Source organism: Vipera berus (assembly GCF_964194415.1).
Source record: "Vipera berus genome assembly, chromosome: 7".
NCBI lineage: Eukaryota > Metazoa > Chordata > Lepidosauria > Squamata > Viperidae > Vipera > Vipera berus.
Genome location: NC_138209.1, coordinates 20,732,593 through 20,750,504, shown reverse-complemented (window position 1 = coordinate 20,750,504; position 17,912 = coordinate 20,732,593). Strand labels below are relative to the sequence as shown.

General features: G+C 34.6%; 1 protein-coding gene across 2 annotated transcripts in view; it reads right to left on the bottom strand.

Moving 5' to 3' along the window:
* The window catches only part of NFKB1 (nuclear factor kappa B subunit 1), a 76,278-nt gene that overhangs the window by 42,734 nt on the left and 15,632 nt on the right, over positions 1-17,912 (bottom strand). For both annotated transcript variants that reach the window (XR_014027094.1, XM_081332649.1), the window contains exons 3-5: positions 14,844-14,931; positions 11,729-11,769; positions 5,720-5,818 (exon numbers count right to left, since the gene is read on the bottom strand). Coding sequence is in view for 1 of the 2 variants with exons in the window: in XM_081332649.1 (XP_081188775.1) it covers positions 5,720-5,818; positions 11,729-11,769; positions 14,844-14,931 (228 nt within the window). In the remaining variant the exon portion in view is untranslated. The remainder of the gene's footprint in view (positions 1-5,719; positions 5,819-11,728; positions 11,770-14,843; positions 14,932-17,912) is intronic.

Below are 17,912 nucleotides of genomic sequence, written 5' to 3'. Positions count from 1 at the left end.
ACTCAATTCTGAATAGGCCACGGGCCAGGAGTTGGGGATCCTGTTGTAGAGTATGGAATAATTTTTTATTTAAAATTTACGAAGAAATGTCAAATGCTAAGTGGCACAGACTTGAAATAAAAACAAGAAAAGGATACTAATATTCATAAATAAACACAATGTTCTGAAATAGCACATAAATAGTTTCAGAACATTTGGACCCAACACTATGGATGAATACATAAAGGAAGCTGAAACTCCTCCATTTCTATAGGTTAAGTCTGAGATATTCAAATTAAAAGTGTAAATTAATTGGTGTGACATCTCCATGAATACTGTACACAACAAATAATTTCATTGGAGTTAGAAATAAATATATCACTTATTTCTAATAATTTAATTTTTATTTAGATATAAAATAAAACAATAATAGAACTTCATATTTTTATAAAACAATACTTTTCTTTAGAAACACATTTAAACCATATTCTCTTAATAAGAACAAAATGGATTTTGAAACAATCCTTCTAATTTCTCATTGCACATTTATTTTGGGTTGCTATTTGCTCTTTATTTGGGTAAAGTGAAACTGAATGCTGAAAGTAGTAAGCCAGTTTTGTAGTCCTGTGAAGCCCTATTAGACTGTGCTCCAGATTTTTCACACCTTTACTCTAGCCTTGTTGAAACTAAGATTTTTAAAATAAATTCAGGCACCATCACTGATTAATACATGCAGGCAAGTGAAGGTATTCATTTATTCTGAGTTAGAGGATTAAAATATGTATATATAGGAGTATCAATTATATTAGTGTCATCTCGGTAGAACTGGGTAAGTATAAGATACACCAAATTGGTATATTCAAAATGTAAATATATAATTACAAAAACAAAATGTTTAAATTCTGGAAAATGGAAAAATGTTTTCAAAAGACAAATATATTTTTTTAAAACATTTATATTGAATATGTGTTACAACATGCAGTTGAAAACCAGAAGGATGATTCCTGACACTATAAATCAAAATACATACATACTATTTTTATTAACAGACTTATGATTAAAAAAGAGGAAGTATGGGGTGGACACTACAGTTAAGATATTTATGGGCATTTTATAAAGTTCTGTTAATGAAGCAATTTAAAACTTTCTTCGAAATGGTGAGTTTTCATTATATATTGCAAGCTTATTTTCAAAATGATATTCCTTAAACAAGAACAGGAAATGAAAGAGAAAGCAAAAGTAAATATGAAAACTTTTACTGATAAATGTGGAGAAATTCTGTCATGGTGATACCAAAAATAATGTTTATACTAACAACAATGATTCCAATATATGTTTCCCAGAATACAGACACACAAATCTAAACATAACTATTTTAATATTTAACATTAAAAAAGTTTAATGTGTTTAAAACATTTTTATGTTTTAAACAGATTAAACATTTTTTTAATGTTAAATATTTTTAAAAATAACTTTTAGAAGTTTTTTAAACTATCAACAGGCTGATCCAAATTCATTTCAGGTATCTAGGGGCATCTGGCTCCCCATTAGAAAATGCTGGATTCTTTAAAGCACATTATGAATTTGGTTAATTGTATATTATGCATAATTTTTATTTAGAATATGATTATTATAACTATAATCCTGTATTTAGCTCTGGGAAGTGGGGGGGAAGTGGGCGGGTTTGGGGTGGGGGGATTTGGGGATATATATTGTAAAATCTTGTTTTTGTAAAACTCTTTAATAAAAAAAAGAAAAAAAGAAAATGCTGGATTCAGATGGGCCTGCTATGGCTCCTTTTATGTTCTTATTTCCAATCCATTTGTGTTCATCACCATGCATTCAAATATTATTTATCGTTAGTTGTATTTTTGTTAAAGTAGTATTGTGCTTCTTTTTCCAATACTGTCCAAAGACAGCCCTACAGTACGTATATATGTTACACTTTTGTCACCTATACCAGGGATTCCCAACCCTCAGTCTGTGGACTGGTACTCGTCCGTGGCCTGCCAGGAACTGGGCCGCACTAGTGAGCGAAGCCCCATCCACGCATGCCTGGGATCCAGGCAGCACGCAAAAGTATGTCCCCTGGTCCATGGAAAATTATCCTCCACAGAAACGGTCCGTTGCAGTTGGGGCCTACTGACCTATATGTTGATACTGACTGATAAGAGAAGCCATAAAGATAGGATGAACACTGGCAATAAGAAAAGCACATTTAATACTGGCATAGTTTTATACTGACTCAACGAACAGCACTACAGCCTGGGAGTGGAAAAGGCCCCTAGAGCAGGGGTTCCCAACCACCGGTCCATGGACAAGCACCAGCCCACAGCATGCCAGAAACCAGGCCTCACAAGCAAGCGAAGTCCCATTCACAGGATGCAGGCAGCACACAAAACCATGCCCCTTCTGGTTCGCGGAAAAAACTCTTTCAACAAAACCAGTCCCTGGTGCCCAAAAGGTTGGGAGCTGCGGCCCTAGAGTGCAATCCTAGTGTTGTCTTGTTTCAGTGATTCATGCTATTTATTTATTTATTGGTTTCAAATCCTTTTTGACTCCTAGCAACTGCCCGGACATGTTTCTGCATTTTTCTTGGCATTTTCACAAATGATTTAACATTGCCTTCTTCCTAGGGATTAGAGAGATTGACTGGTTCAAGGTCACCCAGCAAGTTTCATGCCTAAGGTGGGACTAGAACTCACAGTCTTCTAGCCTGAAGTCTTAAATACTGCACCAAACGGGCTCTCTTTAGTAGCGATTCATGCTCTACTACAGCAAATCAAAAGGTGGGTAAAAGTGGGAAAAGCAAAAGAGGATTCTACCCCATCTGAACATGCAGTGTGATGCACAAATATACAAAGGGGTACAGTTTGTATAGTGATGCTAAAACTTCTGTTACATAGTTTTAACAGAATGGCTGGATTTTGCCTTACTTTGCAGAATTTTAGCCATTACTTTCCTTAAAAAAGTACAGATGTGCTTTATTCTATATACTTCTATATTCTCGAAAGATGGGATACTGATAATAATAAAACCCAGAAAGTTTAAATTTTGGGGAAAATGTATGTATGTTGCTAGTGACATCATTCTACTGAAGTGACATTATTATACTTAATTTGAAAAGATGGTGCTGCATAAATCAGCAGCGCATTATAAACAGAGCAAACTCCACAGAAACATATTTATCTGATTACATGTGCAGTAAAATATATGGTGCTATATAGATCATAACAACTAATAATTATTCAATACAATCTAACATATTGGAGGTCTTTCCATTCATGTAAATGAAGCACCTTGGTTGAAGGCAGACAGTCAGAAGGAAACAGAACACAAAATATTCCACCTTCCAACTGGCTAAACTTGAAATAAAAAACAGGTACTAACAAGCTACTAAAGTAGCCTTAAGGAACTTCCCCATATTTATCCGCCAAACTCTCTTTGTAGGTATTGTCGTGTAAAGATTTATATAAATGAAGAAGAAAGAAAATAAAAAAAGATATGATACTTTCAAATAAAAATAAAAATCACTGACAGTGCACTCTTTATATGTCTATTCTGAAGCACGACCTATTGTTAATCAGATTTTTCTCAGCTAAAAATATACAGAATTGAAGACTGAGTAATATAATTATGATAAAAGATTAAAGGCAAGTTGAAATAATACGAGGGGAAATACCCATAAAAACCCCACATGCCTTGCCCATTTCCATAGATATGAGAACATCTCTGACATATTTTCCAAAAAGACACAATATAAATGAAATAAACAAAAAGTTTATTTGTTCTAAGGTTCTCAGAGAGTTCTAAGAAATATATGTGAGTTCAACATAGATATCTTAAGAAGAGCTATATTTACACATTCACAACACACTGTTAAGATGTTGGGAGAAACAAAGTAAGATCTTAATTTTGAGCCCAAAAGGATATCCGTAGTTGAGAATAGATAATGCTCTCCCCTGCATTACCTTATTTATCTTATTCATCTCCATAAGAAACATTTTTCTCTCTAGCTTGACTCATTTTTCATACTGGAGTCAATGCAAGAAACAGAAGTTCCTTCATGAAGATAAGGTAGGAGACAGCAAAGGTTTCCCATGTCCAGTTATGTCCAACTCTAGGGGGCAGTGCTCATCTCCATTTCCTAAATGTCTGTGGAGATTCTCAAAATCCAGGTCATGGTTGTTCCAAGGTGCTTTTCCAAAGGCAAGTGGACTTTCTTAATTTTTTTCCAGTTTTCCAAATTAAAAAAGTCCAATTGCTTTTTGAAAAAGTTTCTTGAGGACTCAATTTCCTAGCTGAGGGAGCCAGTGTTGTCCAAAGATGCTTCCATGGTCATGTGGCTGGCATGACTATATGCCAAGGTGCACAGAATGTTGTTACCATCCCATCAAAATGACACCTATTTATCTACCTGAATTTGCATGCTTACAAACTACTAGGTTGGCAGGAGTTGTGGCAAAAACAGGAGCTCACAGTACTTGGGTCTTGAACTGCCAACCTTCCAAATGACAGCCCAGTGTCTTAACTATTAGGCCACAACACCCCTGAGTACAATACAATTAACCTTAAAAAACCTTTAAAAAGATACCCATTTTTATGTAAAAATAAAAGCACAGACTATCACAATTATAAAAATAACAAAGATGTCTTCAAAAAGCCAGTATAGCCTTATGAGGAAACAATTAATAATTGTTTACACTGCAATTAAACAATATGGTCCTGTATCTTTGTAACAGGAATTACAGTAAAAAAATAACTTCAGAACACTGTAAATCATTGCTGCAGAACTGAGCAGTTGCAAGGGTGATGGTATCATAATGGGAAATGTGCCATCCAAATATTGCCCAAATACATGTTGGGCAAGGGCTTTCATTATGAGCTACAACCTCCATCTTGCCTGCCCTCAACTGCAGATATACCAGTCCAATATATTCAAACTTCTCGATATTTCTCCATTGGTGTTGGTACTATAACTAGAGGTCCTTAAAGCTACTTTTTGTCTAAAAACATTAACTAGATAACTTCTATTGATTCTCAGGAAAGAGCAGGGTTAGCCCTCAAAGACATTCAAGACATACATGCTAACCTCTCAATATGGACACAATCTGCTTCTCTGAAGATTGTACATATACTATATTGATAATTCAACTACAGCTGAGAGAAGATATAAAACACTTTAGCTAAAGTCATTTAAAAGCACAGATGTCTTTACAGTAACCAACACATTCAGAAATAGTAGGATTTGAAAATCAAACCAGACCCTTTTATAATATTTTTAAGGAAATGAATTGGATTTGCTCAACATAGCCCCTGTCTGATGAATCTATTTCCCTGCTTGTGAAAAGAAGCAAAGCAAGAATGAAAGGCCTGCATTTATCACAATGCAGTTGGATAAAAATAAACCAGGATGTCTTTGAATCTCAGCTTATTGTTTTATGAAAAAAATTTCCAAGCTCAAAAAGATCTCAATAATTGTGGACCTTGAATTAATTCTTGTCTGGCTAAATCTCATCCCTCACTTCTCAGTGTTGATACAACTGGGGATTTAACCTAATTTACCATTTATTTCCAATGAAGTCTGTAAAGAACATAGAAGGAACCTTAAGTTAAATCACTATTGAGCAGCAAAGTATGTCCTTCCTTATTCTGTAGAGTATCACACAATCGATAATATAGTTATATGGTAATGATAAATAAATATTAATCATATTAAATATAGTAGTTATTAACTTACTTTGACTTGTGGATAAGACTTCTTGTTCTTTTCACTAGAAGCTCCAGGAAGTCCACCATGGGATGGTCCTTCACAAACATAGCGGAAACGAAAGCCTCTCTAAGGAGATTAGTTTTGAAGAATTAAAGAACATTTAATTACAAATTGCTCAATAAGATAGATAAATCAGTAATATCCCATACAACACTGATAAATATTCATATACTCATTTATTAAAATATTTATCTACTGTGCCTATTTATTGTAAAAACTGTAGCTATTTTAAATTTTAAGGTAAAGGTAAAGGTTCCCCCGCACATGCGTGCTAGTCGTTTCCAACTCTAGGGACCAGTGCTCATCTCCATTTCAAAGCCGAAGAGCCAGCGCTTGTCCGAGGACAACTCCGTGGTCATGTGGCCGGCATGACTAGATGCCAAAGGCGCACGGAATGCTATTACCTTCCCACTGTAGTGGTCCCTATTTTTCTACTTGCATTTTTACGTGCTTTCGAACTGCTAGGTTGGCAGAAGCTGGGACGAGTAACAGGCGCTCACTAACTACATAATTGTATAGGGGCGAAAGACTAATCCAGGGGTAGGCAACCTTGGCTCTTTTATGACTCGTGGACTTCAACTCCCAGAATTCCTGAGCCAGCCAATTCTGGGAGTTGAAGTCCACGAGTCATAAAAGAGCCAAGGTTGCCTACCCCTGGACTAATCAAACAATCTAGTAGCTGGTTCCCTCCGAAGTTTCCCTCAGAATAGCTGGCGCTCGTGGGAGGCTGCAGACGAAAGCTCTGTGGCTCAATGAAGGTGAGGGCTGGTGCGTGCCGGCCGAGGTGGGATCCTGAGGCCTCTGAGCGGAGGGCGCACCACTGGCCCGTCTCACCCGCCCCGTTGGGGAGGTGGAGCATGAGCATGCGTGCTAGGACCCGAAAGATGGTGAACTATGCCTGGTCAGAGCGAAGCCAGAGGAAACTCTGGTGGAGGTCCGTAGCGGTTCTGACGTGCAAATTGGTCATCCAACCTGGGTATAACTACATAATTTAGCAAATACAGATCCAGGTGATACTGCAGTGAACATTATGCTTTCTTTCCATCAAGTTCATTAAAGGCCTACTATAAATTAAAATTGAAAGACAATTTCTAGCAGATATGTCAAATAATTTCTGTAGAAATACCTTATGCTACAAAAAAGATCATGAATCTCAGGTATTCTGAATGAAATTCTGATGCTGACTAAACGTAAGAAATAAGATGTACTTTTGTAATGTTTTCTTTCAGGATAAATAAATTGAAATCTGATTACCATTTATTAACTATATTAACAATAACATTTCCCAGCAGATGACTTTCATCTATAGAAATGTTCTTCTAATCTAAATATAAATAGCGATGTGAATGTTGGACTTGGTTTTCTTTTGTTTCTACTGGCTTATCTTAATTTGAAAATTCTTTTTCATTTTTCTTTGAGTATTTGTTCAATAAAAAAGACAAAGAAGAGCTAACTTTAAAGCCTCAATAACAGTTTTTCAGTCCATTTCCCCATTTTAACATTAGAATTGCACTCAGAATTTGTCATAAGTGCTTTTGGCATTCCGAGTCACTTTCCTTTCCCCTCCAACCTTCTGCTTTTTATAACATTGAGATTTTGATTTTAAGACGAACTAAAGCTTTCCCCTTTTTGTATCATTTTGGCTGATTCCTATAAAGACTATGCTTCCCCATGGATGTTGGATTTGTTTTTTCCAAGATCAGAGCTATTATTTCAAAATTTGTTATTTACATTTAACAGTAGGTATCTGCACAATGTTAATGATGGTAACATTTAGTAGTAATGCTGAGAAAATAAACTAATGAAATTTAAATGAAAACTTCCATGTCCTAAAACTTAGAGTGACACAAAAAAGGAAGAGCTGGGAGCTTTGATTTTCCTTTAGCAGAACTTTTATCACCTATACACTATTATTTTATTTTTTATCCTACACTTGTTTGTGGAAACACATATTCAGCATAGCGCAGCTGCTACACAAAGCTAAAGTTGTCTTAATTCTGTATCATTTACAATGCTTTGTCAAAAACATATTTCATATAGAGAACAGTTTAATTTTTGGGAATCTTTTCAACTTGTCATTCATAGGAAAAATATTATTCTTCAGCAAAACTAATGGTTCCAAATAGTCAGCCAATTTTTAAAAATTGCAACCTTCTTGCCAGCCATTCTCGTCTGGCCGGCTGAGGCATGTCTAATATGCATTCACTCATCTCAGATGTTACATCTACATCTCCAGGAAAAACAGTTCTGGGTCACCTGCAAAGTCAAATGACTGAAATCCCTCCCTCTCTGTTCTGAGGGAAAATGTTTATATTTGGAACACTACAATCAGAATTCTGAGAGAAAAAGACCAAGAAGCTAGAGTGGATTCCCTCCAATCTCTGGTTTAAGTTTGAAATGGCAGGAAGAAGGATTTCTAAAGGAAAAATGGTGTAAAGTTAATATCTGTTCCAGATATTCTGTAGAGGAATAGATAAATGTTAGATATGAACGGGACTGAGTTGATTTTTTTTCTGTATTTTTAAGTCCAATTTTGTCTTTCTTTATACATGCTCAGTGCATGTGGGATTTGTGCAAAACAGCTACTTTTTATGCCAGAGTTGCTTCTAAACAGAGGCAAAATGGTATGATTTATATCAGTATAATCTACTGAAATTCCTGTATTTTTCTTTACATTTTGATGTTGGATATTCCTGGAAAATGTTGTGCCTGATTTGAGCAGCCCTATAATTTTATTTTCTTCCACCATTGATTGTTTTGTATTTAACATCTTAAAGTTTGAAGGGAATTTTTACATCCTCTATTTTACATTAAAATAAAGTTTGTTTGCATTTGTGGCTTGTGAAATCTCACTATGAAAAAAATGAGGATGAGATGAAACATCTCAGTGCAACAGGGTCAGTCAGGGTAACTATACAATTTATCTCATTTGTCATTATTTATTTCCTTTTATTAGCTAGGAAGCTGCACAGGCTACGTGAACCTTATTTTTCTCATTTGCTGAAGTTGGGGGAAGGATAACAGATATAGGTGGTGGCAATGAGAATTTCTAAGCTGTTATATCAAAGTAGGAAATAGAGGGACTTCTGGAGGAGATGGGATGAACTGAAGATGGCTCTATAACAGTGAAGCCAATGAGCATAGCAAAGGTTAAGGAATTGGCCAGTGGACGGTTTCTTGGAACATCCTGAAATAAGGATAGGACAGGACATTGCTCACATATGCTGCTGTGGGTCTGATGGCTGGTAGACTACTGGATCAGCCATCTTGGTTGCAACTGCAGGGGAGACTTTTAAAGGACACCAAGTTCGCAAAACTCACTTTGTATCACTTTCAGAAATTTTCTATTAACTATTCTAAAGCTATTACAGACATTCAGAACGATAGGTTTGAAAAGCCTTTATTGGGTGAGTTTATCTTCAATTCTGATCAAAAGAAATATTAATGACAATTTTAAGAACTTAAAGAATTCGAGCTAAACAGTAAAAATCTAAGATTGAGATCAAATAAAGTTATAAATAAAATTACGGGTCCAGATAAATTTGGAATATTGATTTTTAATATAACCTTTTGGAATTAACTATAAAAATGATCACTTACTTGTGGGAAACAGACTTTTTTTGGTTATCCAGGCGAATGAAAGTCATCATAAAAAAAAGTTATGATTTTAGAAACTGGAGACCAGAGGAAACTAAAGATTTTAAGCAGAAGAAAAAAGGCAAAGCCTGGTGTCAATTAATACTGGGGCCTACAGACTAATACAAAAGGTCGTAACGTCAGAAACATTAAAGGAGATATTTGAAAAATGGAGTCAGAAGTTAGTAAGCACAACATCAACTCCATTATAAACATGTCTACTTCTTTAGGGAGACTATGTCTAAAATATTAATGAAAAAAATTAAACATGTGGAACAAATTTTATCTGGTACAATAAAAATAGTACAGAATGTAGAACTACAAATGACAGGCCAACATAATGATTAGGAAAAGAAGCTTTGCAAAAAGTGGCTGAAGTTTTAAAAATTAAAACTTTAATTTTAACCAAGATTAACCAAGAAAATAATCTGGAAAGTTTTCTTATTGGATCTACAAAAAAGCTTGTTAAAGTCTAGAAGAAATGTATTCAATGGGGACTTCTGGTTTGCCACGCAGCCGCTATGGACGGTTGGGAGATTTGCTCTCTCTCTCTCCCCAGTCAGAACAATTCAGAATAACTACAATATGGAAGAATAAAGAGATGACGCACTAGATCTACCAGTCCTCTCAAAAAAATGGTGACCAGATGGTTTTGCCAATATCAATTAATATACATGATATTACAAGGAGATTGGTTCGATGACCCAAAAACAAGGACATGGAAGATGATTTGGCAAAGGAAAAAAGCCAGAATAAGACTCAAGAAGAATGGAGTTTTGACCATCTTATTGAAATCTAAAACAGAATGTACTTAAATAGATAAGATGTGCATGTTGAACACAAGAATTTGTTATGAACTGAGATAAAGAAAAAAAATTGGTCATTAAAATTTAGCAGTATAAATATCAATTTGAATATTGATTTGTACCTAAAGGTCATGTAAAGGTGAATAATGTAGATGAGCTAAAACATATTGTTGAAAGTAATAAATACCGGTAGGTCTATATGGAAATTTAAAAACAAAAATTATCAGTTTAAAAACAAAAATTATCAGTTTAAGCAAGAGATAGCAGATACAAAGAGGAAGAGAGGAAGTATTAAATACTGAAATAAAAAAAATTGATTACTGCTTAAAAAAACAAAACTGAAAATCAGCAAAAAGGAAGGATATCATATTGTATCCTTAAATTGCTGACACAGAGGGTGAGAAGTTAATTAAACGGGATGTGTATTTTGAATATTAGATTTTGTGAGGAATGGTGATAGATGAATTGGGACTATATTAAAAATCTTGGGAATGATAAATATCAAACGTTAAATCTAAATGTTAGTGGAAATTAAAATTGAAAAATTTATTAGGTCATTGATTGTCTAAAAGATTGTATGTGAAATCAACTAGAATATGTGTAAAATAAAAACTATGGATATATGTAAGAAAGTTATTTTTTATATGATTGATAGGATAAAACCTGTCTTTAAATTCACAAATAGACAGTACATATGAAGGGAAAAAGAGGAAATGTTTATGGTAGCAATCTGAAATCTGTACTAATGATATCTGTATGTAATTGAATTACTACTATCCAGCCACCAGGCTGCTTTTCAAATATGTGAATGTAATATTAGAAAATCAATAAAATTTGTAAAAAAAAGAAATGTATGCAATGGAACAAAGAAGAATTAAAGAGCTATCAAATCTGGTGACAATATTTGATTGAACTAAAGATTAAGACTGTTAGAAGAAAAAGGATGGAATAAACGGTTTGATCAAGGTATATTTTTGCAATGTTCTGTCAATACTTTATGACTTTTTGTTGACACCATGATTGAAAAGTTGATGTTTTTCTATTTAGTTATAGATAAGGAATGCTATCTGGGATGAAAAGATATCTATTTAATCTTATGGGGTAAAATGTTATTAAAATTGTTTATAATTATAATGGTTGGAAGTCACTTTTTTTCTTTATTATATTCTTTTTTTCTTTCTTTTTTGCACTTTTTATTCTTTCTTTCCATTCTCTTCCCTTTAATTTTAGTTTGTATTAGTTTTTACTATTGTAATTAATATACTTAATACATATATGGAGACATATAAATATAGATATATAGATATTATAAGCAGGAGATAAAGTTTGGGTAAGAAGATCCCATAGAATTTGTGGAATAGACGATTTAAGACCACAAGACTTTCATCTATTATGATAATCATACTATCTTAATGATAAAATTTTGTATAAAGTGTGTTTTCTTTGTATAGCATTATCTTAAATAGTTGGGCTTTCACTATGCTAAATTATTAACCTTTCAATATTAAAAAAGAAAACAATGCTCTTCACTTACCTGTTTAGGTTGTTCAACTATCTGAAGATATGGCCCATCAGCTAGTAAAAAAGATAATGAAGAAAACAAAAGAGTTCATACAAATATGCTATTTCTGAGGACGTTTTGCAAATAATGTTTTAAGAGACTGAAGACATATGTATGACTAAAATTCCTGGTTGATATGTTCAACAAAGAAAAATCCTAACAAAATAAAATAGTGGTACAATCATATAGACATAGCTATATATATTTCTTAACAATAAAAATTCTAAAAACCTATTTCTAAGCAAATAGCTTGCAATTAGTTATTTAACTACTTATATTGTCAGTCATTTTGTACTTTGGCACAGATGCAAGACAATAACAAAAAATTGCAATTTCAATCCAGGTTAGGTCCACAAATCACTATATACACAAAGAAGAATAATTTCAAACCATAAATCAGTTTATTAAAAAATACAACAATAATCAATAATATAGAAAGCCAAAAGAAATAAACATCCAGTAACAAATAAGGCATAAATAATAAATGAAAGATTTTAAAAGATTTTAAATGGGATGACTTGAAAAGATATTAAGGCAAGTAGAAACCAGATGTTCTAAAGAACAATTCATAGCCCAAAGGGATTGCAATTAAAAATACTTCCTTTTCTGGTAAATATTTTAGACAAAAGAAATGCAGACTTTCTGAAATTGCTCAATTTTTACATAAACTGTTTTGTTGCTAGATATTTATATATGTTTTAAATTATTTTGATAAGAATTTTATTAAAGATTAGATAAAAACTGATACAAACTTATGATACAAATATAAAAAAATTAAAAAAAAATGAAGTGTCAGTACAAAATTTAAAAAGGATAAAAATAGTAATAAAAAACTAAGAGATAAGAAATGACTTCCCTCTTTACCAAGACAAGCACAATTTCAGTAACTTATCACCTTTTCTGATTTTTACAACAGAATATCTCTTCTTCCCATATCTCATCTTATCTACAATCTCTAAAACCTTCCCACTTAGTTTTACTCAGCAAAAGTGCAGTTACCAGAAATAACAAACATGTACATGTGTGTGTGTGTGTGTGTGTGTGAACCTTAAATATATAAACCAAGTTTGTATTCCTTTCTTTTCCTTTCCTTTTAACACTATAACTTATCATTTGCTTTGAAAATACAACAAAATATTTATTTGGGCTCCTTATGCTCTCTTGGCTTGGTTGTTTTCTTGCAGATGTTTCATTACCCAACTAGCTAACATCATCAATGCAAGAAAACAACCAAGCATAGAGCATCAAGGCTGCCACAATTCAAGCCTGAGCTGTAAATAGTCTCTTCTATTGACAAAATGTCTCTTTTTCCTGTAACTTTTCTGCTATCTATAAATAAATCTTTAAAGCCCTGTATTTTAAAATTATGTTTGAACTTTAGAAACAGAAAACTACAGCATAAAAAGACCTAGTGGTCCATCAACTCTGCCCTTGGAGGGATTTTTATTTATTTTTATTTTAAATTTTTTGGTCATGTGTTTATCATTTTTTTAATTTTAGGGAAACAGGTCCAAGATTCAAAAGGCTACATAACAACCTTTCATGGATAAAAAAGTAAACCATGCCAAGAAACATGACAAGATGATCGAATTGTATTTTATTGTAAGGCTACATTAACAACAACAAAAAAGGGACGCGGTGGCTCAGTGGGTTAGGATGCTGAGCTTGTCGATCAGAAGGTCGGCAGTTTGGCGGGTCGAATCCCGAGTGCCGCGTAACAGTGAGTGCCTGTTACTCGTCCCAGCTTCTGCCAACCTAGCAGTTCGAAAGCACATAAAAATGCAAGTAGAAAAATAGGGACCACTACGGTGGGAAGGTAACAGCGTTCCGTGCGCCTTTGGCGTCTAGTCATGCCAGCCACATGACCACGGAGACGTCCTCGGACAAGCGCTGGCTCTTCGACTTTGAAACGGAGATGAGCACTGGCCCCTACAGTCGGAAACGACTAGCACACATGTGCGGGGGAACCTTTACCTTTACATTAACAAAATCTTGCAAGTCTGAAGACATAAACTTCCTACCCCCATTTTTGACTGCTTTATCCATTAGTGCAGGTTGTTCCTAAGTTTCTTTCTCTGACCACCAAACAATGGGGGCTTCTGCCTTTCTTCTCTGAACATCTCCATCTCTCTTTCCCCATGGAAATTCATACATTCTTCCTGCTGTGGTTCCTTATAGCCTATGAAACTGTCCTTCCTCCTGAAGATTCCTCATATACGTACATGGACATGATTTATATGCACACTTAGGTTTTCTGGGCTTTGGCAATGCTAAATGAAATACCAACAGCAATAGCACTTATATATACTGCTTCACTGTGTTTTACAGCCCTCTCGAAGCAGTTTACAGAGTCAGCTTATGGCTCCCAACAATCTGGGTCCTCATTTTACCAACTTCGGAAGGATGAAGGCTGAATCAACCCTGTGCCGGTGAGAATCGAACTGCTGGCAGTGGGTAGAATTAGTTTGCAATTACTGCATTTTAACCACTGTGCCACCATGGCTCACAAAGCTAAATAGCTAAACACCCAAAGTTCAACAATAGCCTTATCTTCCAATCATCTTCATATGTAATAAATAAAGAATAGAAGAAATTAATATTCAAAGAGGAAGTCATGATACACTCTGAGTTCACACATTTCCCTGAAGCAGACAAGAAGTTACCATTCCCATTTTTCAACTAATAAAGAATGGGAGAATGGAAATCATTCATACGTCCTTGCACTGTTGTTAAAATCATGCAGGTTTGCTCTTAACTCATCTGTGGTGTTTTAATTTGGGGAAATAGGCCTAGCAGATTATAACAATGACAACAACAACAGGAAAAACTCCTGTCATCTTTACACAGTTGCAAAGAACACGGTATTTGTTTTCAGGAAGTCCCCAAATTTCCCAAGTATTTTTCCTACACACAAAAACACATACAAATACAAGAAAGAACTGTGCAGTAATAATATAAACAGGATCATAAAATGTTCATTTGAAAGCACAATCCTTTTTTTTGTTGTTGTTGCAAAAATTCCTTTCCATCATCAGTATATATAGTTATCATTAATGAATGCTATCAATCAAGCAATAATGGCTCTTACTTGTGCGAAGTGGCAGATCAGTTGAAATCATGCTTGTGTTATTGTACAGCTGATTCATCCCCAAGGGGAAATGTTCCATTGCATATACCTGTGTTAAGAATATTTGCATTTTCAGTAAGTCTAGTTATTTCAGCTTATAAACAACTAATTTAAAAATCAAATACTATGAAAGTAATCCTCAACGTATCACCACAGCTGAGCCCAAAATTTCCACTGCTAAGCAAGGCAATGGTTAAGCAAGTCATGTCCCATTTTATGACTTTTTGTCATGGTTGTTAAGTGAACCACTACAGCTGTTAAGTGAATCAGGTGGTTGTTAAGTGCATCTGGCTTCCGCATTAACTTTGCTTGCCAGAATCTCCCTAGGATGGTTACCAGTGACAGTCCCAGGATTGTGGGATGCTGCAATCACTGTGAATATAGCACCCAAAGTTTGATCACAAGACTGTAGGAATGCTACAGTGGTCAAAAGTGTGAGAACTGGTCATAAGTCATTTTTTTCAGGCCATTATAACTTTGAATGGTCATTAAACAAATGGCTGTAAGTTGAAGACTACCTGCAACTTTTGGGTGGCTATATTTTATCCTGCACAATTACTGTCTGTGCTACTTCACCATCCAACTATTAACAGTATCTGGTTTGAATTGTCCTCTCTTAACCATCTAGTATAGCTGACAGTGAAAAGTCCAAATACGATTGTGAACCAATCAATATGGAAGATGACATGTTATAATTCAGTGGTCAAACATACTGAAGTTAAACTGACGATGCAGTTTAGGTAAAAAAAAGTACAAAAATACTATATAACTACAGCTAGTTCTCAATTTACAATGATTTGTTTAGTGACTGTTCAAAATTACAACAGCACTGAAAATGACTTTGTGACCTTTTTCACACTTATGACTGCAGCATCCCCATAGTCACGTGATCAAAATTCAGACACTTGGCAATTGACTCATATTTATGACAGTTGCAGTGTCCCGAGGTCATTTTATAACCTTTTGCGACCTTCTGACAAGCAAAGTCAATGGGGAAGCCAGATTCACTTAACAAACGTGTTAATAACTTAAGAACTGCTCTGATTCACTGAACAACTGTGGCAAGAGAGGTTGCAAAATGGAGCAAAACTCTCTTAACAAATGTCTCACTTAGCAACAGAAATTTTGAGCTCAATTGTGACTGTAAGTTGAGGACTACCTATATAACAATATGGGTCTGCAAAACATTTCATTTTAAATCTCTTTGCACATGTTTCATTAAATATCCATTTCAAGTGTGAGCGGCTGTTTTAAGACTGTTTCACATTCACTGTCTTTCAACCCAAGATATCTCACATAATTGTTGAGTGCAAAATAAGGGAAGACCCCCAGGGGTCACTTGGAGATAAATGTAGTAAATTTATATATTATGTTTTCATGTAATAACCAATAAACTCTAGTCCTTCCAGAGAAATCTGCACATTCCTTTCCTTCAAATATATTGAGATTATACCTTTTCAAAGACAACTTTAATTCAACGACCTAATCCCATATGCCATTATTAAAAAAAACCCCTAAATACTCCTGAAATAACTATGAATTATCCCGTTCCTGCCTCCACTTCTCTCTCTTTCTTCTGTTACTTCCCACATCAATGTTTCTGTTCCACATTTCAGAGGATTTGTTTATACACGAGGTTAGTATCATTGGGCCACGTTTTATAGCACGTGTGCATGAAATCACAAAGAAATGATGATAGGCATAGAAATTTACAAAAATATGAAGTGTTGAAGTTGGTCGTTGTCATCAGTTCAATACCTTATGCCATATCAGTTTATTTTTAAGTTTTCATTTTGGGGACTAAGTGGGCATACTTCTAAACAATGCAAAAGGCTGGAACCTCTAGCATTTTTTGTTTTTTTACCACTATTTTGTTTCTTAGAAAATCATAGCTCATATAAGGGTCAGACTCACTTTAGGCACTTTGTTTTGCAATACGCCACCTTTGCTTTTTTTAATTTAAAAAGGAATAAAAAACTAAAGCTACCTGGGATGGGTAGCCTAATGGGCACTGTGACTAGTATCCTTACCCATATTCATTGCCTCCCCGTGGTGCAAATGATCAAACTAATTTCCAGCAATTCTGCAGTATATCTATGTAGGTGGATGCTATTTATTTGGAAATTTAGCCTTTCACTACTTTCAATATCATATACAAAGAGATTCATCAGTGTCAAAAAGTTACAACTCCCACTCATTAATGAACAGATGAAGAAATATCTAAATTACAGTTATGACTCATTCAGGATACACTAACCTAAAAACGCAATACCAAATAAACTCTATGTCTGCTTTCAAAAAGTCTATTTCACGTCTTTAGTAGAATAAGTGACTCTCTGGTCTCTTGTGTTACTTTTAGCTCTTATTTTAAACAGGATATCAGACAGCTATAAAACTAATTCTAGAGTATAGATTAAGAAAACTTCTTTTTTGAAATAAATATACAAATTAAGGGGTACAGTGATCTTAGCTAAAAAGACAAGTGACAGAAATGTTAACATAAAAGCTCCTTAACTCCAGTTTGGTCTAGGAGTTAAGGCATCAGACTAAAATCAGGACACCTATGAGTTCTAGTTCTGCTTGAGGCACAAAGTCAGCTGGGCAACCGACCATGGGACATTCATTTTCTCTCAGCCTTATGGTAGGAAGCAATGTCAAACCACTTCCAAAATCTTCCTGAGAAAACTGCCGAAATTTGATCAGGCAGACTCGAGGAGTCAACAATGACTCAAAGGAACCAAAAACTAACCCACCCACCCCAAGATTGGTAGAAATGAAAAAATAAAAATAAAAAAACCTGAACCTACTGTCACTGATCCAGTGTGATTAATAGTAGTATCAAAAGAAAATTGGTTTCAAGACAACAGGATCATAATAAAGAATAATTCTTCCCTTTCCCCAAACCTTGGCTTGGCTTCTTACTCAAATTGCTTAAGGTTAAAGGAATAAGGGAATAAGGAAAATCTTTCTTAAGGTATTCCCACTTCTTGAAAAGTTGCTTCTCAGTATAATGATGAGAATTTGTGTGTC